At 46.5% G+C, this 24,129-nt stretch overlaps 1 protein-coding gene across 8 annotated transcripts in view; it reads right to left on the bottom strand.

The window, feature by feature from the left end:
• Positions 1 to 6,097: 6,097 nt before the first annotated feature.
• Positions 6,098 to 24,129, bottom strand: part of EIF4ENIF1 (eukaryotic translation initiation factor 4E nuclear import factor 1) — a 43,607-nt gene continuing 25,575 nt past the window's right edge. For 5 of the 8 annotated variants that reach the window (XM_040416451.1, XM_040416450.1, XM_040416454.1 and 2 more), the window contains exons 9-19: positions 20,971 to 21,147; positions 13,407 to 13,639; positions 12,885 to 12,959; positions 12,629 to 12,797; positions 12,272 to 12,354; positions 10,456 to 10,592; positions 10,288 to 10,363; positions 8,728 to 8,854; positions 8,307 to 8,636; positions 7,774 to 7,938; positions 6,098 to 6,774 (exon numbers count right to left, since the gene is read on the bottom strand). In XM_040416451.1, the coding sequence (XP_040272385.1) occupies positions 6,572 to 6,774; positions 7,774 to 7,938; positions 8,307 to 8,636; positions 8,728 to 8,854; positions 10,288 to 10,363; positions 10,456 to 10,592; positions 12,272 to 12,354; positions 12,629 to 12,797; positions 12,885 to 12,959; positions 13,407 to 13,639; positions 20,971 to 21,147 (1,775 nt within the window). In that variant the 3' untranslated portion in view covers positions 6,098 to 6,571. The remainder of the gene's footprint in view (positions 6,775 to 7,773; positions 7,939 to 8,306; positions 8,637 to 8,727; positions 8,855 to 10,287; positions 10,364 to 10,455; positions 10,593 to 12,271; positions 12,355 to 12,628; positions 12,798 to 12,884; positions 12,960 to 13,406; positions 13,640 to 20,970; positions 21,148 to 24,129) is intronic. The other 3 variants (XM_040416455.1, XM_040416456.1, XM_040416457.1) reach the window with 3 other exon arrangements.

The raw sequence follows: 24,129 nt of genomic DNA, 5'->3' as shown, positions 1-24,129 counted from the left end.
TGACAAGACACAGAATAAAAAGAACAAGACATATGGAAATAAGGTACTTTATTACTCATGGATTCATAAAAATAAAAAAATTGATAATATGCTAGTGACAGATTCCCTTTAAGAAACCACATACAAGTGGTAAGGGAAAAAAAAGAAAGAAAGGGAGATCCCTGGAAAAGATCTGGATTATCAGGAAAACTTGAGAGCAGACTTCCCCAAGACTCTGTAGATCACTTGACCCTTGTGTAATGTATATTTTTGTTTTATGTAGTATTGGTATAAATTAAATGGCTCGATACTTAGTCAAACCCCGCTTATTCCGGACGTCTAGTGTTAGTACCACATCAGTCTCGGCGGCATTCAGTGAAAATGCATATCACTGAATACAATATCTGATATTGATAACAAGAGAGCTTCTCCGTTGGGCATCTTTATATTCCCTAGTCTGATATCAAGCCAATAATTTATATGTTTAATTACAATACATCCAAGATTGGTCATAAGTTTTGGCAGAGCAAGGGCTCGTATCTGTCACTTTCTATATTAAAATTCTGTGCATAATCAATTGGTGCAATATCTTATAAATTGTAAGTAGAATATTTGCATAGCATTTTTGTGTTGGCTGGATAATAGTGTGAGACACGGGTCGTGGTGTTATTAATGTCCATCTAGTGGCAGATTTTGGGTACTACAGGTTTCCTTCTATCATTAGTTTTATACTCATTGTATTCTAAATAATTGTTTAATATATCATTTATATTTTTGCATAGACACTTGTATCCTGTTTTTACTGATAGCACAAAATAAGGTTTTCGATCAAACTCTTTTCAAGGTGTCTTTATGTCCACGTCACAGATCAATATCATTTGAATAATTTCTATTTTGATCCATTAGTTTTCTTCTTATATGAAGCATTTGCTTTATGTCACCGACAAACTTGCAAAAAAATTTTTTGCGGTGCAGATGGATCACGGACCCATTCAAGTTCAATGGGTCTCAATCCGGTCCGGCCGCCCCGCCACATGGAACGGGTGTACAAAAGGCCTTACTCCAGAATTGTGGCAAAAAAATAGCACATCTTAAGCCCCTGCCCTTCCCGAGCAAGTCAAGAGAAAAAAAAAAAGCAGAAAGAAAACCTAGATGTACCAATTTTAAGACCGATTTTAGGCGCAGTCACATTAGTAAAAATGGGTCAGTGTGAGTTTACCATTCGGTCTTTTTTTTTTTTTTTTTTTTTATACTTAGCGGTTTTCCCAAAAAATTTGCATGTTCTGGGCTTGGAAGATTTTTAAGCTGTCCCATAGACTTGCCTATAAAGAAAAACATTACTTATACCAGTAATTTCCTTTTCACAAATCCACCAAGATGGCACTTACGACGAGATTGAGCCTCCTTTCAACAGGTAGGGACAGGAAGCAAATAAATAGGATCCTCCTCCAGCTCAGTGTCTTTCTGGAACTGGACAGCATAGGACGGGGATCAGCAACCTTCATCACTCCAGCTGCTGTGAAACTACAACTTCCAGCATACACACTTACAAGAACAGCCAAAGTAGTGAGAGGATGATTCTGGGAGTTGTAGTTTCAGAACACCTGGAGCTAAAGAGGTTGCTGATCCCTAGCATAGGAGAATGATCTGCCTGACCACCACACACAACTGAAGACTTACAATCATAACTTATCACTAATATGAAATAAAGACTTCCCCCGCTTATTATGGGTGGGAAAAATTATTACACTTTTGGATTTTCCAGAAACCATGACAGCACCATAGAGATGGATCCATCCCCACAATTGGACAGGAAGCCTCAGAGTAAAATCAAAAAGGGAACACCCACTTCCTCCCTCAGTGTTGATTCCAGAGTAGATCAGTAGGAGCCATACAAATAAATGACGTAACAGGATTTTAAAATTTTTTACTTGAAAGACAAACAATTGTCATCAACCATAAGCACCAGGGAGGTAATTGGAGGGGTGCTGTCATGGGTTCTGGAAAACCCAATTACCGATAAGTGTACTTTTTTCCTTCACCCATGACAGCACCATAGAGAGACCGAATGGTCCCGCGTGTGCTATGCTTGAAAAGTAATCCAAGCTAATACCCAGATGGAAGCATAGGGAACCCAAAGGCTAAGAGGTCTGAACTAAAAAAAAAAAAAAAAAAAGTCGGATCAATAAACATCCCAAAACCTAGGAAATTTCGAAACAAGACATTATACTTAAAACTAGGGATCGACCGATATTAATTTTTTAGGGCAGATACCGATAATTTGTGAACTTTCAGGCCGATAGCTTATACCGATATTCAGTGAATTTTTATTTTTGAAAAAAAAAATCCTACACAAATCTGCTGAAAATGAATGTTTGTTAACATGTAATTTTTTTTTTGGTAAATATTTATTTCATTTATACTTAATATTTTTTTTTACTAACTTTTAGCCCCCTTAGGGACTAGAACCCTTGTCCTATCCACCCTGATAGATCTCTATCAGGGTGAATAGGACCTCACACTGTCCCTGCTGCTTTGTGCACACAGCAGCAGGTAGCAGACTATGGCAGCCAGGGCTTCAATAGCGTCCTGGCTGCCATGGTAACCGATCGGAGCCCCAGGCTTACACTGCTGGGGCTCCGATCGGAGGAGCAGGGGATCCTGTGGCCACTGCCACCAATGATTAATACTGGGGGGTGCACTGCACCACCAGTGTTTTTAATACTGGGGTGGGGGGCATACTGCGCCACCAATGAAGATAAGTCTCATTTATTCATATACAGGAGGCGGGAGCTGGCTACAGAATCACATAGCCGACTCCCGACCTCTATGAGCAATAGCTGCGATCCACGGCACCTGAGGGGTTAACTACCGCTCATGGAGGTCGGGAGCCGACTATGATTCTGCAGCCAGCTCCAGTCTCCTGTATATGAATGAGAGACTTATCTTCATTGGTGGCGCAGTGGCCACAGCCACAGCCCCCGCCCCTCCTCTTGTCCCCTGTTCTCTCATTAGCAGCAGCACAGGGGAAAGGGAGACACTGGTTCTTCCCTGTGCTGCTGAGGGAACACGGATCGCGCTGAGAGCAGCGCGATCTGTGTTTCCTATACATTATCGGAATATCGGCAAAATAGATGCAGATACTGATAACGGTCAAAATCCTGAATATCGGCCGATATTGGTAAAACCGATAATCGGTCGATCCCTACTTAAAACCCAGCAACTCATGGGTTTCTCATCAAGTGTTTATCAAAATAATCATAACAGATTTAACAAAACATCTTGAAGTACTTGTCTTGACACAATGATCAAAACTGAAGATAATTGCTGAAAAGCGATTCCTTTGGTGCTGAATATATTGCGAGACAGATGCTTTGATCCAAGATTCACTGGAGGTCCTTTGTTACATTTGCCAGAAGAACTTCAGATGTCAAAAATCTCCAAATTTCACCGCAATCTGGCATCCATGATAGAGTTATTTTTATATGAACCACAGACCGGGAATGAAGAGGACCTTCTGCCTAACAAAAAAAATGTATTTGATATGTCACCTCCTGAAGGGTTAAGTAGCTTGTTCCTCCTTGGCGATTCAGATGGGATCCAATGGTTATATTGTCCAATCTTATCTCTCTCCCTGCCAGAGCCAATAATGCCACACAAACTGCAGAAAATTCTCTGAGATTGGATGACATACTCACTTGCTCCCGAGTCCACTCACCCCCCCCCCCCCTTTCCAATAGAGAATGGGCTCGACAACCTCATTAGGCTTGCATCTGTTGTTACTACCTCTAGATTTCTGCGGTTCCCTGGGACTCCCTTTAACCCAAAAGGGTTTCTACCACCAGAAATACTGTTATGTAGCTGACTGACATAACAGTATGTTTCTAACTTTAGTCCCTGCAGCAGTTTTTGTTAAAAAAGCACTTTTATTATATGCTAATGAGCCTCTAGGTGCTATGTGGGCGTAAAATCAGCACCTAGAGGCTCCGTCCACTCACCCATTATGCCGCCCAGGTCCAGTGTTGTGCCCGCCCAGCTCCTTTTGATTGATGGCACGGTCCACCGCAACGCTGCCGAAATCCCGCGCCTGCGCCGTTCACTTCTGTCTTCGGCGCAGTGAGTGAAAGCCGCTCTCCTGATGCCAGCTTCCTCACTGTGACGTAGTCGGCGCAGGCGCAGTGAGGAATCCGGCACCAGGATCGCATCATTCACTCACTGCGCCGAAGACAGAAGTGAACGGCGCAGGCGCGGGATTTCGGCAGCGATGCGGTGGACCATGCCATCAATCAAGAGGAGCTGGGCGGCATAATGGGTGAGTGGACGGTGCCTCTAGGTGCTGATTTTACACCCACATAGCACCTAGAGGCTCATTAGCATATAATAAAAGTGCTTTTTTTTTTTTTTTTTTTTAACAAAAACGGCTGCAGGGACTAATGTTAGAAACATACTGTTATGTAGTGCTGACATTGGCGCATCGCTAATGTCAGTCAGCTACATAACAGTATTTCTGGTGGTAGAAACCCTTTAAAGAGTAACCATCTACTTTTGTTCCCTTTTGAGGCTTTTTCTGACTTTTTATAGTTGAGACCCCTTTTTTTTGTTTCTGCGAAAGGGATATTTCCTCTATTATCTGTGGGAAAGGATTTCTTACTAACTGAAGCCTTCTCCAGATTATTTTTTTTTCCCCAAATACCACCCAAACAGCATATTTTCATAAAATTGAGGGACTGCAATATTTCAATTTTCAGCTAGTGTCCCCATACCATGATTTTTAACAAAAGGGCTCTTCTAGACATATTGGTTAAACCTGTGGTTCTAACAGCCATTCGCAGTGACATTAGACAAAAGAAATCCAGGAGAAGAGGAATTCTAATCATAAAGGGTTTTCTTTTAACAAACCCTCAGGCTGAACCATTTTTTCAAAGACCTAGCAACTGAGGTAGATGCTATACAGAGTTTGAACAGACCAGTCATAGTTTCCTAAGATTTCTTCAAACAAGCATTTTTTTAATTTTTATTCATTGGATCTTTTAAAAAGGAACGTGTATCCTCAAATGGCAATGCATTCCCCCCCTTAGACAACTTGGCTAGGGAAACCAACTTTAGGGTACGACACAAAGCTCCTCATCTTCCTCAAAAGGTCAGCCTACACCTGATAGTTCTAACCTCCTATTCCCACTTCATCATAGAATGAATGTTTTATACACTGGGAAAACGTGCCTTTTTACGCTAATAGAAAGCAAAACATCTTTAACAATAATAGAAGTGCACTAGCAAAGCCTTTTAGAGGACACATTACACACTCGCGGGTTTTAGGTTTCGGTAACCTCTAGCAACCCACCTGGAAGGGACAGGTAAACACTGAGGTGGAGTAGGAGAAGGATCTTATTTATTTGCTTCCTGTCCCTACCTGGTGGGAGGAGGGTCAATCATATCGTAAGTGCAGTTGTGGAGGTTAGAAGGGAAATAATGGATTAAAAAAAAAAAAAAAAATATGATTTTTTTAAATTTTTTTTTGTTGAGATAAATACCTGATGCTGCCACCATGCCTGTTTTTCTTCAAATCACTCCTACGCCCAGCTGTGCCCCTCTGTAATTATGTTAATACTGAGCATCGGTACAGGGAGGAGGAGACGCCAGGATTTCTCAATGGGCGTCTACAGCGGAGAGCGTCACAGCCAGGGAGAAAGGACTGAACATACTGAGCGGAAAAACTAGAGCGGTGGATCGATATTTAAAAAAAAAAAAAAAAAAAAAAAAAACACACAGGCAGAGTGGCAGCATCTACTGGGGGTACCCCGCAAGAAAAAAGGTATTTATCAAAAACACATGAAAGGTCCTCTTTAAACAAAAATGTAAGAAAAAGTTGCGGAGTACAGAGAAAGGAGCTTGAGCATTTCGACAACCTCACTTTTTTCAATAGAAAAGAGCAGCCTACTATATATAAAAATATGCAAGTTGCACTGTAAAAATGGTTGAAAAATACAGAACCCATTAGAAAAAAAAATAAAAAATAAAAATCTATAAATGTTAAAAAAAAAGTCCAGTCTTCAAAGCAGACCTCTATCAAAAAATAAATACTTCCAAAAAGAACAGAGAAGTAAACTTGCCCAGACACCCCATTTGCATTATGCAGATTTAATTGAAAGAAAAGACATGTACAAATTAAAGGGAGAGCTCAGGCTCTGTAAGTGGCAAAACAGACTTCGCTTTCTCATCTGTACAGCTAGTCAAACAAAAACTATTCTAAATTTGAGTATATACACAAACAAAAACCTTTATACAAGTCTGTACACAAAGTTCCTCTTGCCAGAGATCTCCATAATCCCTCAGCAGACTGCCAAGTTGAAAGAAAAAAAAAATAATAATTAAAGTGCCCCTTCCCAGAAAAAAAAAAAAAAAAAGAAGCTCAATGGGCAAATGAGATGAAACCTCCTTGATCAGACAAGTCTGCATGAATATTGAGCAGATAGGAGGGGGAAGCAAACCACTATGCAAAGTTGATTAGGTAGGCCTCCGGATTAAGACACAGACCATCTTCTGCCCAGAATGGATCAAACTGTAGACCATGAACCACCAATTCAGTTCTACTTCATTGTCTGTATTCAAGTTCATCCACACTGATCACTTTAGCAGGCATAGAAGGGAGCGGCTGCTGCAAGACATCAGATCCAAACCACTTGGCCAGGCCAACTGGGGAGGAGCTCCTTTGAGGACGTTGATCCATCATATGCAGATTAGGACGACTCTGCATACCTTGTGAAAGAGCATGTACACCAGAAAAATTGCCAGACCCTGAAGAAAACAAAATTTCAGTTTTGATTAAATTTGGCATAATTGGAATCAATCTGTACAATACACAAATGGAGGTATCAGCATGATCTACAATCTGAGGGATTTTCCAAAAGTTACAGTTTAAAAAGGGAATGCGTATTTAAAGCAACTTTTTAGAGGATCTCAATACCGGAGAAAAACACTTCTGTTTTGTCCCCATTCTCAATGGGGACGAAACTGAACAGAACGCACCATAATGCATTCTGTTGAGTTTGGTTGTGTTCTGAGAACAGACAGAAAAAAAGCTGCAAGCAGCGGTTTTCTGTCCGGCATGGTATGTGGAGCAAAACAGATCCGGTATGGCTCACTATGTCAATGGTGCTGGTGTTCATGACGGATCCGTAATGGCCATTTTAAAGACCATACAAAGGGATCCATTCATAACGGATGCAGCCGGTTGTATTATCTAACATAAAAGCGTGTTTGCTGATCCCTGCCAGACCAGGCAAAAACGCCAGTGTGAAAGCCGCCTTATTTTCCATGTCACATTTATAGGTTTAAAACAAAACCTAAAATCCTGCAGTTTTCACTCTGGCCATTAAGCCTAATAACAGGTGCCACTTCACCTACGCAGATACTTTTCAGCAGTCATCTCACTATCACAGACAGAAAACAATTACTGCTATCTATAGCGCACAGGATCCACCATAAGACCAGCATCTAAAACACCACTGTGTTTTAGGGATCACAGTGGGTTCCAACAGTAGGACACAAGGTGAAAAATTACCCGGTCCTCAAGGGGTTAAAGCCAGGAGTAACCAGTGTACAATTAGCCTTGAACATTCCCAAGATCTACTACAGCAGCGATGGCCAACCTGAGGCTCCCCAGCTGTTGAAAAACTACAATTCCCAGCATGCCCAGACTGCCTACAGCTTCACCCTATAGCAAGTCATGGTGGGATTTGTAGTTTTACAACAGCTGGAGAGCCGCAGGTTGGCCATCCCTGTACTACAGCCTACCTGATCGCTGTACAGACTGTTGCATCATTGCAAGCTGGAGGGGATTTGTTGGTCGCTGATTAAGGAGCGGATGCCCAGGCTGTGCGAGCGGGTAGAACGGCTGACCAAGGACAGATGGTGAAGGGGCATGTAGAGCTGACAGGTCAATACCAGGAGGCAAGAGTCCTAGTGAGTAAAGGTAAAGAACACAGTAAGGATTTTTGTAGAACTCTTGCTAAATATCAAGGGCTGCTATACAGTCTGCGCACGGTCAAAAAAAAAAAGTAAAAAAAAAAAAAAAATCTCTATGAAGCCCAGGCCTTACTTCCAGCGGCCCCACTAAAACTTCTGTTCAATCTACAAAATTAAAGGAATGCTCGAAATCCAGCTCACCCACCACATGACAACTGACAGCGATGCTCCCGTAGTAGACTGTACAACTGCTAATCTTGACACATTATAAGCACCCCAAGAAGAGTGGCTTCATTGCAGTAAGTGTCAATAATGGCTGCCCTCTGCAAATATTACTAAACCTTAAGGCACAATACACTGACCTGGTTGTAGAAGAGAAAGATGTTGTGGAGGTACGCCCTGTGCCAACATCTTTTGTACCAAACCGGGATGCAACGGGTGGGATGGCTGAACTGGCACAAGAGGTACCTGGTGGAGAGGGCGTAAAAAGGAAGCTCTGGGAACGGGAGAAGCCATAGTTGGAGTTAGCCTTCCAGACGATTTAGGCCGGTATTCTTGATCTTTGGTGTAGCGGCTCTGGTTGGTTAATGGTGGAGAACATCCAGAGCGTTGAGAGGTTGGAAACCTGGCTCCCAGAACCGGAGAGGTGCCTTGGACAGCATTGTCAGATACATGACCAGATAAGACTCCATCTGCCACCAGACAATATAATAAGACAACATTCCTTCCTTCACTTTCACCAAGTTTTCACATTTCTCAAGTATACAGCATGAAAACTATTACCTTCCTGGAACTGCCTTCCTTCTTTACCTTGGGCAATCTGCTTTACAGAACGGGTCTCATCTTTGTTTTTCTCCTTGCTTTCATACATTTTACGGATGACTGAGGTAGGTGTGAATGATGGAGAAAGCTATGGAGAGAAAAATATAAATATCCAGAGGATAGATCAGTTTAAACAAACTGCAGAACCCCTTTAAGGGAGCGGAGTGCTGTAGAGGTCACTGTTAAGGGGGCGGTGTGTTGTGGTGGTCACATTTTATGGGAACGGAGCTCTGTGGAGGTCACTTCTGGGTCCGCAATTCCGTTCCCCAAAAAAATAAAATAGAACACGTCCTATTCTTGTCCACAATTGCAGACAAGAATAGGCATATTCTATTAGCCTGCGATGTGTGGTCCGCAAAATGAGGATCCGTGTGAATGGAGCCTTAGTGGTTTCCAGAACAGTCCTGGCCAGACATGAGATCAGTCTTCTGCCAGAGGAACATTGGCCAGAGGCGTAACTATAGCCGTTGTTTTGGGGCCCATCCAGGAGGAGGACTAAGGCCCCTTTTACACAAGAGCGTTTTCCATGTGGGTGCGATACGTGACGTGAACGCATAGCCCCTGCATTGAATCCTAACCTATTCATTTCAATGGGTCTGTATACAGCATCTCAGTGTATCAGTCCTGTGTTGCGTGAAAAATGCAGCATGTTCTATATTCTGCGTTTTTTCAAGCAGCCCTGGCCCCATAGAAGTGAATGGGGCTTCAGTGAAAAACACATTGCATCCGGAAGCAAGTGCGTTTTTCACTGATGGTTGCCAAGATGTTTGTAAACCTTCAGTTTTATCACGCCCGTAAAAAATAAAAAAAAATAGTATTAAAACGCATTGCACTTGCATGGAAAAAACTGAACACATTAGCAGACAAAACTGACTGAACTTGCTTGCAAAATGGTGTGAGTGTCACTGAACGCATCCGGACCTAATCAGTCACACTCGTGTGAAAGTGGTATAAGATTTTATGGTCAGGGCCCCTCAACATTATTATAAAATGACATTACATATAGAGACACTGAATGGAGCGGCTGCTGGGCCTTGTCTGAGACAGAGTGTGAGTGTACAAAGAAGTTGCTGAGGGGGGGGCATTCAAAGATTTGCTGTGGGGCCCAGTCCTTTCTAGCTATGCCACCGACATTGGCCACACCATACCAGAGCGCTACTGAAAAACTATTCTTGGCCAACAAAGCCATGCCTTTAAGATAGATGTGAGATCACCCGTCAACACTTGCACAGTGGAAGGGATCAGCAACCTCCAGTTCTGAAACTTACAACTTCCAGCATCCTCCTTCCAGGTCTATGGGAGTTACAAAACCAGCCGAGTAAGGCTAGGGCTACACCTGTCACTGACAGGATCAATGAGTACCACTGATCCCAAAGAAATGAATGGGATCGCCGCAGCAGTTGCAAGAAATCAAGCCGTGTTACTTGATTTATTGTTCAATAAAAATAAAGTCAAAAACATGGTTTAAACAATAGGTCATTTTCTGATTAGACATGTCCTTTAATATTCTACATGGCTTACCATGCTGGTGACAGGGGCAGCTGGGCCTGGTGACATGCGCATGTTAACTGGAGACTTATTCATCCTCTGCTGTGGTCTAAGCAAAGAAAAGTAAAAAACAGGCCTGTCAGGTAATGCTATTGCTTCACAGCGTTAATAGTTAACATTTGGAGCCGTTTCTACACTGACCTGTTACAAAACCCATCCCTGCCTTTGTCCATGTGCATTTTACCATAGATAGGTTGGTAGTAACCTGCAGCTGGGAAAGCAAGATCATGGGATACCAAGCCTTCCAATACAGCTTGCTGCATGTCCAGTGGGCTAACCTTTTAAAAGCAAAAGAACAAAAATCAAGAAATTAACATTTGCACATATTACAAGTCAACATTTAAAGCTCTGCGTCCCAACTGTGAAAAGCAACATTCAGGTTCACGTTCAAGGGGAGATGAGAAATCCTGGTCTAGATGGCAATGACTGTTACAGCATATCCAAGTGTCCCTCTATTCTCCAATGAGGCCCTGTAGTTGAAAGCGCTAGCTGCGGCACATCTCCAGGAAGAACAAAAAGGAGTGGACAAAAATATTCAATTCACCCTATACAAATAGTATCTGATCGGTAGGGGTTCAACTCCTGATCAGCTGCTTTGAGAAGGCACCAGTGCTCCTGTGAGCTACGCTACCTTCGGAGTCTTACCAAGCACTGCACCGTACAGTTGCTGTGGTTTCCTAGGCCATGTGATCGAACGGGTGATCACTGGCCTAGGAAAAGTTGAGAAAAGGCTGCGGCACTACTGCAAACGCTGCTGCCTTCTCAATCAGCTGATCGGTGGGGAATCCAAAAGATCAGAGAAAAGGTCACCATAAAAATTATAATATATATATATATATATATATATATATATATATATATATATATATATATATGAATGATCTTAGAAAAACCCTTTAAGCCTTCTTTAAATAAATATCTCTCCATTCTTAGTAAATGGGCCTCACACTTCTCTCAGAGCAGGAGGCAGTGATACCAGCCCAAAGCACAAGTTTCACACAATGAGGGACAGAAATAAGGGTGCAGTTTCCCCCTCTCCTCACCAGTCCTCATCATATATAATTAACAGTTGCTCTCTAGGTATAATTTTTGGGGGCACAGAGGCTGCTAAAAATGTACAGTGCTTGCAGGCTTTGCCCCAATACCATAAATTACAAAGTTTTAAAAGTCAAAAGGTAGTAAGATTTATGCAAAAAAAAAAAAAATGAAATCTAGAAAATAAAACATGTGCCAAGAGGGACAGTTCAGAGACACTACAGAATGAAGTCAGGCATTTAAAAGGGAACCTGTCACCTCAAAAACGCATATAAAACCGCCAGCATTACCTCATAGTAGCCCCCAGTCTGTTAATCATATATGTTTGATCCGGTAGTCTGATGTTCCATAGATTCAAAAAAACTATGTTTTAAGCGCCATCTTGAAGTTAAGGGGGCAGTGGCTTCCTTGCATCAAGTCAAGGTAAGCGCGCCCCCTAACAGTCCCCCTTTTTGTTAGATTGACAGCCTGCAGTGCAGCCGGTATCGCATAAGTCTTGCGCATGCGAGACATGAGCGATCCCAGCCGCACTGCCAGCTGTTAATCTAACAACAAAAAAAGGGACGTTAGGGGGAGTGCTTACCTTGACTTGATGCAAGGAAGCCACTGCCCCCTTAACTTCAAGCTGACTGGCAAGATGGCGCTTAAAACATTGTTTTTTTGAATCTATGGAGCATTAGACTACCGGATCAAACATATATGATTAACAGACTGGGGGCTACTATGAGGTAATGCTGGCAGTTTTATATGCGTTTTTGGAGGTGACAGGTTCCCTTTAACTAAAGTTAAGACAAAATGAAGAAAATAAATAAAAAAAAAAAAAAAAAAAAAAAAAAAAAAAAAAGTATGATTTTTTTTTTCTGGCCATGTAAAATAATCTACAGGCACCAGAAAGGGAAGAGAATGAAATGTAATACTCTACTTGTGCCATGATCGGGCTGTCCGCCTTCGGCACTCCAGTGGAAAATTGCTCTCCGAGAAGATGCTGATGGCTTGATGAAAACCCTGTACAGACAAGTTGTAAATGTGAAACATCCATTTATATATTAGACAATTAAAATACGGAGTATCCAAAGAGCAACAGCGGAAAATAAAAGGGTGATCAGAAAAAGGTGTCGGGCGAATCATGCTAAGATTTTGGAACCATTGATGCCGCTAATGAATAGATTACCAAGAAAACACCAATAAACATTTTAAGACAGAATAAGTTTAAAATAAAGGGCAAACGGGCCAATGAGTATCAGTTCTGTTGCACAATGACTAGCAGAAGGAAATATACCTAACGGAGAAGGTATTCTAGCTCGAAGATAATCTGCAGATGAGGCACGTGTTGGAAAAACCGGTGGCATTTGAGGAGATGGTGTCCGTTGCCTAAGAAGTGATGTTGTGGGGTCTAGAGGTCCCATAATGTTGGAGGACGGATCAGAAATAGGAGGCCCTAGAAGCTCCTATGCAAGACATTAAATCATTGCATAGTTACATTTTGACAAAGGCACATTGCTGGCATCCAAACTCATTACAAAGACTCTCTGTACCTGCAGAATGTTCCGTTGCAAGGGAGAAGGGCCTGTAACATCAGAGGACGACATCAAATGACCATCTAGATTTCTCTACAGAGATCAAACAAGCGATTAGAATAGATGTCAAAGTAAAGATCCACGTGTGCGAGTACCTACACCCCAAGTGAGAATTTCTTATCAAGTGAACACAAATAACCAGGCATGATATGTCACAGATCGATTAAAAGAAAATGGGGGCAAATTTCAGAAACTCAAATGTCAAATCTTATTTGGTTGGATCCCAAAGAAACACCTATTGCACCACGTACAATATGCCAAAACAACCCTATCAAATGAACACTGTACCAAAGGAAACTGAAATGGAGAACAACATGGCTGAAGAGGTAGTTTTCTACTGAGGATACAGGTGATGGGTCAATGCGTTATTCCATGCATACCAAGTAGCAAGCAGTCAAGCACTGATGGAGGCGCATGAGGTAAAAGGGTGAAGTGGCAATCTCCTGGAAAGCATCACCTGCCCTATAAAATAGTACTTACATTGACTTTGGGTTGGGTAGGTAGCGTTCCACTTGCCTTCATACTGCTCACAAGTTTGTTAAAAGCAGACATTTCCCCATCTTTCTGTGACCTCCTGGGTCCAGCCATAGCCGTTATAGCGCCTTCCAGTTGTTCAGCCATAAAAGGGGTTGCTATCTTTCCCTCCTGCTCAACTTTCAAACCCTTTAGTCCAGCTTCAACCTCTTCCACTGAGAAGGCAACTCCAGAATGCGCTGCAGCCAAGAGAATTGAAAGTAAAGCATTTCTAGCTATCAAGAGATATACACAGATCATCCAGCACAATGAACTACTATCCAATATTGTGTAGGTCACCTGTCAAGGCATGGAGTTCACAAGACCTCTGAAGGTATCCTGTGGCACCAGGAACCAAGACAGCAGCAGAGCCTTTAAAGTTATCAGTTATTTTTAACTGGAGAGGAAAAAAAAAAAAAAAAAATCCTACATGCAAAATAACTTTTATGATGGAACTGACAAAAACGGCGCATAACCGTTACTCAAAATAACGGATCTGTTTTTTTGCTGTTCTTCTGACAGATCAGAAGAATGGAAGGCTTAAGACAGATGTGAACTCTGCCTTAGGACTCAAGCACAAAAATGTGTATCGGCTGTGCACGTATTACAGCCCGCAAACAGTGGGTCACAATATATGGGCACCATATTATGGATGCAGACCCATTCACTTGGGTCTGCCATCTGGAAGATACAGAGTGTAAGTCCATGGAAGCACTACAGAGTGGAGGCACTCTTTCAGATCACAAACCCAAACGATATTAAGTAATGTATCACAATAACAATATTTATTGCGATAAAACGAGATTTTTGTATAACTTACCAGTAAAATCTCTTTCTCGCTCTTTCCTTGGGGGACACAGAAGACCTTGGGTATAGCTCATCTCCCTAGGAGGCGTGACACTAAGTGAAGACTGTTAAGCCCCTCCTCCACAGCTATACCCTCAGCCTGGAGAGAGAGACTGCCAGTTGCGTGTCCAAGTAGTGAGAAAAGGCAAAGTCCAAAAATTGGAACCAACAAGCCAACTACCCAAAGGGTAAACAAACTCGGAAACAGTCAGAGAAGAACAAAGAATGGGTGGGTGCTGTGTCCCCCAAGGAAAGAGCGAGAAAGAGATTTTACTGGTAAGTTATACAAAAATCTCGTTTTCTCGCCCAGTTTCCTTGGGGGACACAGAAGACCTTGGGACGTTCAAAAGCAGTCCAAAGGGGAAGGGACCACAGCACCAAGGCGAAGCACCCGAAGGCATCAAAAAACCCGCCGCCTGCAGACCAGGCGGCCCGAAACAGCATACGCCGAAGCCCGAGTATGCACCCTGTAGAACTCGGTAAGGTGTGCAAGGAAGACCAGTGACCGCCTTGCACAAATGCATGGCCGAAGCCTAATGCCTCCGGCCCAGGAAAAAACCGACAACTCTGGCCAAATGAATGGTGACACCAAAAGCAGAACCCTGCCCTTGGTGCGGCAACCACAACAAGAGCCACTCTGAGAAAGCGGAGGAAAGCCACCCTGGAGGCCGTCAACCCTTTGCACGGACCTCCTGGAAACACAAGAGACCGAATGTCGACAAGAGTCGGAGATCTCCAACGTTCCCTGGGGTGGGAAGGGGAGGACGACTGCCTCAATGAAATGAAAGACAAACACCATCTTCAGAAGGAAGGAAGAGACGGAATGGAGAACAGCCCTGTCCTGGGGGAAGACAGAAGGCTCGGAACAAGAAGGGCCGCCACTCAGGCACCCATCAGAGACACGATGGCTACAGAAAACCAACTGTTAGTAGAGGGAACTTCTGTAACGGCTCCAAGGAAAAATTGGAGCGCCAAGAGCCTAGTATGTAGTTCCCAGGACGGTACCGGAGGACAGTACAAAGGAACCCAAGAGCCGCTCCATGGAAGAAGTTCCTGACAGGCCCAGAGGGCCTGGGAACGCTGAAAGAGGAAGGACAGGAATGACACTTGATACTTCAAGCAACAGAGTCCCAGCCCCAGGTCCAGGCCGGACTGGAGAAAGACAGAACCATGGAGAAAGGCAGAGTGGGGGAACGCCCAGCTTCCCACAGAACCCCAGGTAAAACCCTAAGTCCTACCACAGATCCTGGACGAAAAACTCGGCTAGAAGCGAACACTAGCGAGCCCACTAGAGTTGCCTGGGCAAGCGGGTGAAAACCCAATGATCAGGCGCAGACCCGTAACACGGGTAGAACAGTCGGTAGAACTGGTCCCGTCGGCCCCCGAGCAAGGTTGTCCCGTATCCCCCCAGAGTGGGGAAGCAGAAGGACAAACGGACAGGAACCGAAGGGTCCGCCCAGCAACCGCCAGGACAAGACAGGCTAAAGCCGAAGCCAATGTAGCCACCACAGGAAGACGGACTACAGTTCCGGTGTGGGAGATTTAAAAGACAATCCTGACCAAATGGTAGTCCTCCCAAGTTACCGAGAAGGTGAATCCAAAGCAGAAACATTGCCTAAAATGGAAAAAACGCAATCTGCACCCAGCGGGAGGACAGAAAACGGTAGACCCGGTAACTAGGCACACAGCTAGTACAGCCAGTGTGGACAAGGGAGACTCAAAAGGAACACCAGAACCATCCACATGAACAACCATGCTTTCCCCAGAGGGAAGGGCAGTGAAGGAACAGCCTCTGAAGCGTGGCCGGAACAGACGCCACATCGGAATGATCTGTACCGAGTGGGAGCCAAACAGAGCCGGCGAGAAAAGGCAGGCGAGACAGAGGCCGGTATAACACCCTCCAACCGAAAGGGGGAGTGGGCAACAGAGAGGCCATAGGACAGCTCAAAAGCAGAACACCGCTACACAGAGACGCCCGGTTCACCGCCTCGCAGAAGGCGAATACCCTGAAGAACCCAAGGTGGAGGTCCCCCAGACCTGTATAAGCGAGCACCCAAGAGAAGTTGGGTGACCTTCCCAAGAATAGCGGCCCGAACCTGGTAGCAGATCAGACTGAAGCACCGAGGGCGCCAATCCGGAAAGAATCATACCACACTGCACCCGAAGAGGAGGAAATGGTATTAGGCGAGGGGACCGTAGTCCCGCCAGAGCCAACATAAAATGCGAAGGGCGCTGCAGACAGCGCTCTCGACCATGTGACCACTAGCACAGGGAAACAATGCCGCGGAAGGACAAATGGGCCAACGAAATGAATGAGTACCACCCAGCTCTGTGCAGTAGCGAACAGTAGAGCCCGTCTACTTAAATATAAGGTATTCATTTGTTGTTTATTGGACAACACCTTAGGCTTACACAGATGGACAGAATGATCTCCTTAGAGAATAGTGCAAGGCTTGCGGCAATCATCGTATCCCAAGAGAAAAAGTATGTCGCAGGAGGAAAGGAGGCATACGTACGAGTAGCCCCGTAAGCAGTGAGAAGGCCAACCCACCTACGGGACGAGAAGGAAACAACGCACAAGAACGTCCGCTCACTGCAAAAATATATCACTCAGCGAAGAGGGCCAGCCACAGAGTGCCACAGTATCTACGGGAGTGCAAACTGAAAGGAGTTATGCACAAGACTAGTATGGTATGCGATGGAACGCAAACTGACCGCCCCGAAAAAGGGGGGAAATGTACCTGGCAAACTGCAGTGGGCAAGAATGCAAAGGCCTGCCCCAAAAAGGGGGTGATGCCCAAGGCCGTACCTACGTCAGAGAAGTAGGGCATACCATACTTCGCCCAGAAAGGCGCCATGCACATGGCCACACAGTATCCAGCAGGAACGCAGGAGGTCCACCTAGTGAAAAAGGGGGGCATGCACAGGGCTATCTTAGCATTAAGTGAGTGTGCAACAATTCACCCAACCCGAAATTTCGTGAGAGTGTAACTACTCCGCCAATGAAGGGGAACATGTGCAAGTCCAGTACAGCACATACAAGGACAGCCTTGAATCTTGTGAGCGTGCAAAATTCCACCCATGGAATGAGGGGTGGTCACGCACAAGGCCAGCACCGTATCCAATGGAAGCGCAAGCGTTCCACCCATGTTAGAGGCCATGCTCAAGGCCAGCAACGTATCTGGTGAGAGTGTAGTATGCCGCCCAGAAAAGGAAGGGGGGGGGGGGGGGGGGGGTCATGCACATGTCCAGCATCGCATCCAGGGAGAATGCGAGCAGTCGGTGAGAAAGTGTGTATGCCACCGAAGGAGGCATGCCCATGGCCGGCAGCGAATCCAGTGAGAGTGCGTACACCGCCCACAGAAGAGGGGTCATGCATATGGCCGGCCGCGGATCCAGAGAGAGTGCAAGCACCCCGCTATGTATAGGGGTCATGCACATGGCCAACAATGTACCGGCGAGAGAACAACCACCGACCGAGGGAGTGTATGTATGCCGCCACCCGGGAAGGAGGCATACCCAAGGCCGGCAGTGAATCCAATGAGAGTACATCATACCGCCTATGTAAGGTGGTCATGCACATGGCTGACAGTGAATCCAGTGAGAGTGCCGAATGCCGTCCACAGAAGGGAGTCATGCCTATGGCAGGCAGCGAATCCAGTGAGAGTGCCGTGTTCCACCTATGGAAGGGGGGCACGCACATGGCCAGCAGCGAACCCAGTGAGAGTGCCGTGTTCCACCTATGGAAGGGGGTCGTGCACATGGCCAGCATTGTATCCGGAGAAACTGCAGTAGGCCGCCAATGAAAGGGGGATCATGCACAAGGCCAACCCGCAGTTAGGGAGAGTGCAGTATCCCGCCCAGGAGGGGGGTCCTGCACATGGCAGGCACCATAACTGGAGAGGGTGACGAATGTTGCCTACAGAAAAGGCATGCACTTGACCAGCGCCGTAGCGCGGAAAGGGCAAGAAAACCACCTAGAAGGGGAAAAAAGACCCTGGCAGCGCCGCAGCCGGGGAGCGCGACACCATGCCGCCTATGGAAGGGGGGCATGTATACAGGCAGCACTCTGAGATGAGGCTGCAGCGTCCTGCGCAGCCCACAAGTCATATATATAATAAAAACTTTCTTTTTTTTTTTTTTTTAACACACAGCCTCACTGAGGCAGAAAAAAATAAAATAAAAGGGGGGGCCACCTACAGGGCACAGATCCACCCATACAGGCTCATCGGAAGCCGGCCTGTACCCAAAGGGTTAACAGGGATCCGGCCTGGGGGGCGGCACTGCGATCCTCTGGGGGCGGGGGAACCTCCAGGCGGGAAGAATTCGCGCCTGGAGAAGTTCCAGCCCCCTCCAACAGAGGCCTGAATTTGCGGCCTAGTAGCGTGAAGCTGGGGCCTAAATTTTTAGCGGCGCCCGGCTGACCGGGGCCGCACAGTATTTAAAGTACCGGCCGGCCTACGGAGCGGCACATACCGGCCGCGGGTGCCCACCCCGCGGGCCGTAAGAGCCGGGGCCTAAATTTTTAGCGGCGCCCGGATGACCGGGGCCGCACAGTACTTAAAGTACCAGCCGGGCCTACGGAGCGGCACATACCGGCCGCGGGTGCCCACCCCGCGAGCCGGGGACCCGGATAGAGCGGGATCGCGGCCTTGAAGTGGAACACAAGTTTTGTTCCGACGGTCGGCCGGGGCTGTTGAAGCGCTCATTTTGCAGGCCACGGTGCCCACCCAGCTGTCCGGAAGTGAGGACCCTGCACCCGGCAGCCATTTCACCCCTGGAGCGGGCACCTGCCTAGAACAGCGCTCCATATGGCCGGCAGCTACAACCTCCTTTCCCCTGGAACGGTGTCCGTGAGAGTAGGGAGGGTCAGTGGCAGCAAGGCGCGGGCCCTCTGGCCCTGAAGTAGTGGCCGGTAAGAGGGAGGGGGACCCTGAGACCGGGTCTGTGAGGGTGGACGCCTGCATAACCCCTCTATCAGGGGCAGCTAGTTGCGGACCTCCGCAGCTCCCTAGGCATTCTTCTTGTAGGGAGAAGGGTGCCAATGTCCTGGAGGCCAGGAGAGAGGGAGCAGAATGTCGCCCTGCGACAGCCCAGGAGCCAGCCTAGGTCTAGCATGGGCAGAAGGGTCCATAGGCCCAGTATAGGGTCAGGCACGCAGGAGACCGGGGGGGGACGGGGGACGTAGGGCTGGAGAAGCCTCTCTCTCACCATAGTCGTCTTCACCCTCGGTCCGTTCCAGCAGGGTCGCCCCTTCAGCTACTGGCACCGTAGTGGCAGGACGCTGGGAGAGGGACTTGGCGTGCGGGCGACCCTTGCGCTGGCGGGATGTAGGGGAGCGAGGCTGCCCTGATCCACCTTGCCTTCTGTGGGGGAGGCAGCAGTGCGGGTGACCGGCACTGGCGCAGCTCAACCCCGGGAGAACAGAGAGGTCTAGTGCGTCTCTGTTATCCCTGATGATCTGGAACAAAAATAAAATAAAAAAGTAAAAAACTAAAATTGAAACAAGGAGAAAGCAGCCCTGCAGAGCAGGGAGGGTCTTGCCTCCTTGGACACTAAGCAAAAACTGGCAGTCTCTCTCTCCAGGCTGAGGGTATAGCTGTGGAGGAGGGGCTTAACAGTCTTCACTTAGTGTCACGCCTCCTAGGGAGATGAGCTATACCCAAGGTCTTCTGTGTCCCCCAAGGAAACTGGGCGAGAAATAACCTTTTTTTATCTCTTATTCTAAATGAACACACTAGGGGCCACAAGGTGACATTATATACACTGTATGGGCAGGCAGCGGGCCACAAGTCACTATACTGCATGGAGCCACCAGGAGACATTATAATGTCTGGACTTAGGAACTACACTGTAAGAGGGGCACAAGGCGACATACTGTATGGGACAACAATTTGTAACCCCTCTGCCATCAGTATAATAATGTCTTGTGGCCCCCATACAGTAATGTCTTCTTGTTGCTCCTGTATGGGGGCAACAGGAAGACATAGTTTATCAAGTGCCATCACCATGTGCAGTGCAGCTTGAAGGCAGGGCCAGGGCCGCAGAAGACAGACAGTACAACCTTTATTTCTGACACCTGGGCCGTTAGGGTCTCATTCCTCTTCCCCCACCTTGGCTTGGACACAGACTGCTGACCGACTGTGCGCCTCGCTCCTGTGCTCAGCCAATGAGCGGAGACTTGAATATGGGAGCGAGGAGGAGCTGGGGGCGACTGCTGCAGGAAGCAATATGTACGGTACGCATATGATCGCTCCTATGACTTTTTCTTAATACTGCAGTAAACCGTTGACACTGGTTTACCGCTCAACCCTAGCTCCCAAAGCAGGTGCCCATGTAAGGTTTATGCAGGATGCCACAACCCTTAAGCCTCATGCACACGACTGTGGTGTGTTTTGCAGTCCGCAAAACACAGATGACGTCCGTGCGCGTTCCGCAGTTTGCGGAATGGCACGGACAGTCTTTAATATAAATGCCTATTCTTGTCCGCAAAGTGCGGACAAGAGTAGGACATGTTTTTTTTAGCGGGGCCATGGAACGGAGCAAGTGAATGGGTCCGCCAAGCTCAGATGCGGACCAAAACAACAGCTGTGTGCATGAGGCCTAAGTATATCATACTGGGCAGTGTTTCCCAGAAAGAAAAAAGTTAACTTCTGGAACAAAGAAGTGCAAAAGTCCAACTTACTGCTCTCCCGCAGTTTCTCCTTGTTCGCAGTTAGGCTTGATAACAAAGGTTTTAAATCAACTTTGGCTTTCTGCAATATTTCTAGGATATCAACTTTGTCTGCATTATCTTCAAATTGAATAGGAGCAAAGTAGTTTGCAGAGTTCTGCCCAATACTGGGAATGACTTGCTCCAATCCTGCAATGGAAAATGTTTTGCGTCAGAGTTACAATAAAATACTAGTTACAGTGCTAGATGCCACATATGACTGCTGCAGTACCACCACTGCTGCATATGAAATCAAATGTAAAACAAAAACCAACCTTTGACTAAAAAAAAATCTCAGTCAACCACAGAAGACAATATATGCTGTCATTTCTAGGTCACCTTATGCAGTCTGCGGTGTCCTCGAGGGATTGCGTTATCTGTCCGAGATATCAGGTTTTGGTTTAAAACTCAGTACTCCCTTGGGAGTAAGCCAATAATCAGAACTTGAGAGATATCTATCTATCTATCTATCTATCTATCTCACCTGAGAGGCAGAGGGGGGGAGATATTCCTCAGGAGACTTGCTCAAATGGGTTAGCCACATCTTCTGGATAGGTTAATATCAGATCAGATCAGTGGAGGCCCTAAACCCGGAACCCCTGCCTATCAGCTGTTGTAGAGATCGGCGCTCCGTTATTGCCATGTGACGTCGCTATACACTGGTTACAAAGCCTAGTTGCAGCTCAGCTCCATTCAAGTCAATGGGGGAGAGATGTAATACCAAGCACTGTCGCTATACGATGTACAGCGCTGTGCTTGGAGCTGCCAGGAGCTCCAGTGAGCAGCGGCTCCCTAAAGTTGATCAGTGGGTCTGCAGAGACTTAGCCCCCTGCTGATGTGATAATCAACTATCCTGAGGAAAAGTCATTATAAAATTACTGGATAATTCCTTCAAATTGTTCCCGACTGCCTGACCTATAGGGAAAAACAGTTCTTTCAGATTGCATGCAATCAGCGAGTGTAAATGCACCTTTAGTGCCACAAGCCGATCCTTTTGATGTAAACAGGTGTACAGTAAAGTGGATCACCCAAACATAACAGTCCAACTTCTCAGGAGAATAAGGAGGCCACACTGTCAGTGCTTCCACAGGTGGGTGTGATCTACAAACAGGACAGCAATAGCTAAATTGTGTATAGTCTAGCATGTACACAGATGAATATTCCATAAGTTTTTCTATTTTTGGCAAACTAGTGTAGAAAGTTACTTTTCTTTAATAAAATATATTACAAAGTTCATCCTTATCATTTACACTACTGAATTATGAGAACAAAGCTTTTTAATCAATTAAGCCCTTAATTCATTTGTGTAAGAGGACATAACTATAGATCGCCCATGCACAGGGATGTATGTAGGAGACTTTGACTGAGCCCACACAGCTGAGGCTGGTATCCGATAACTCAGATCCCAGCCATTTAGATGCCAAGGTGAAGAGAGACTGCAGCAGCTAGGCAGTTAAACAGAGGTGGGGGCTCCCTCAGTACTCTGACCACCCCCTTTTCCAGCAACTTGGTTGTGGGGTTCCAAGTGGTTGCCATGTTGAGACTCCTATTACAAAGGGTGTAATACAGTGGCAGTAAAAATGTGTAATTACAAGCACTCGCTCCATTAAAGGGGTATTCCCATCACAATGATCTGTTAATGATTTGACAGTGATCATTTTTTTGTAAATACATTTAATTACCGTATATACTCGAGTATAAAACAAGTTTTTTGGCACATATTTTTGTGCTCAAAAAGCCTCCTCGTCTTATACTCGAGTCTAGTCTAGCTCCGGTAATACAGGCAGTGCGGGGGGCGGTGCTCACTCACTGACGTCACGCGCATGCGCCGCCTAGTGGGAGAAGGCGCGTGACGTGAGTGAGCGCCGCTCCCCGCACTGCCTGTATTACCGGAGCAAAGACAAAGTAAGAATACTGCTGTGAGCATCGGGGAGGGGGATCTGTGGATGGCACTGTTTAGGGGGGGATCTGTGGATGGCACTGTTTAGGGGGGGGATCTGTGGATGGCACTGTTTAGGGGGGGGATCTGTGGATGGCACTGTTTAGGGGGGGGGATCTGTGGATGGCACTGTTTAGGGGGGGGATCTGTGGATGGCACTGTTTAGGGGGGGGATCTGTGGATGGCACTGTTTAGGGGGGGGATCTGTGGATGGCACTGTTTAGGGGGGGGATCTGTGGATGGCACTGTTTAGGGGGGGGATCTGTGGATGGCACTGTTTAGGGGGGGGATCTGTGGATGGCACTGTTTAGGGGGGGGATCTGTGGATGGCACTGTTTAGGGGGGGGATCTGTGGATGGCACTGTTTAGGGGGGGGATCTGTGGATGGCACTGTTTAGGGGGGGGGATCTGTGGATGGCACTGTTTAGGGGGGATCTGTGGATGGCACTGTTTAGGGGGGGATCTGTGGATGGCACTGTTTAGGGGGGGATCTGTGGATGGCACTGTTTAGGGGGGATCTGTGGATGGCACTGTTTAGGGGGGGATCTGTGGATGGCACTGTTTAGGGGGGGGGGGATCTGTGGATGGCACTGTTTAGGGGGGGGATCTGTGGATGGCACTGTTTAGGGGGGGGGATCTGTGGATGGCACTGTTTAGGGGGGGGGGGATCTGTGGATGGCACTGTTTAGGGGGGGGATCTGTGGATGGCACTGTTTAGGGGGGGGGATCTGTGGATGGCACTGTTTAGGGGGGGGGATCTGTGGATGGCACTGTTTAGGGGGGGGGATCTGTGGATGGCACTGTTTAGGGGGGGGGATCTGTGGATGGCACTGTTTAGGGGGGGGGGATCTGTGGATGGCACTGTTTAGGGGGGGGGGATCTGTGGATGGCACTGTTTAGGGGGGGGGGGATCTGTGGATGGCACTGTTTAGGGGGGGATCTGTGGATGGCACTGTTTAGGGGGGAGATCTGTGGATGGCTCCCTGTATTTAATGCAGAGTGTGTGTGTATATAATGCACACACTCTGCATTAAATACAGGGAGTCACCCTCTTGCAGATGTGTGTATATATAATGTAGAGTGTGTGCATTATATACACATACACTCTGCATTATAGCTGCATTTCCCACCCTAGTCTTATACTCGAGTCAATAATTTTTCCCATTTTTTTGGGGTAAAATTAGGGGCTCGGT

Source organism: Bufo bufo, chromosome 2, assembly GCF_905171765.1.
Source record: "Bufo bufo chromosome 2, aBufBuf1.1, whole genome shotgun sequence".
Classification (NCBI taxonomy): Eukaryota; Metazoa; Chordata; class Amphibia; order Anura; family Bufonidae; genus Bufo; species Bufo bufo.
Note: the sequence above shows the minus strand (reverse complement) of the source record. Positions and strands in the feature narration are given on the sequence as shown.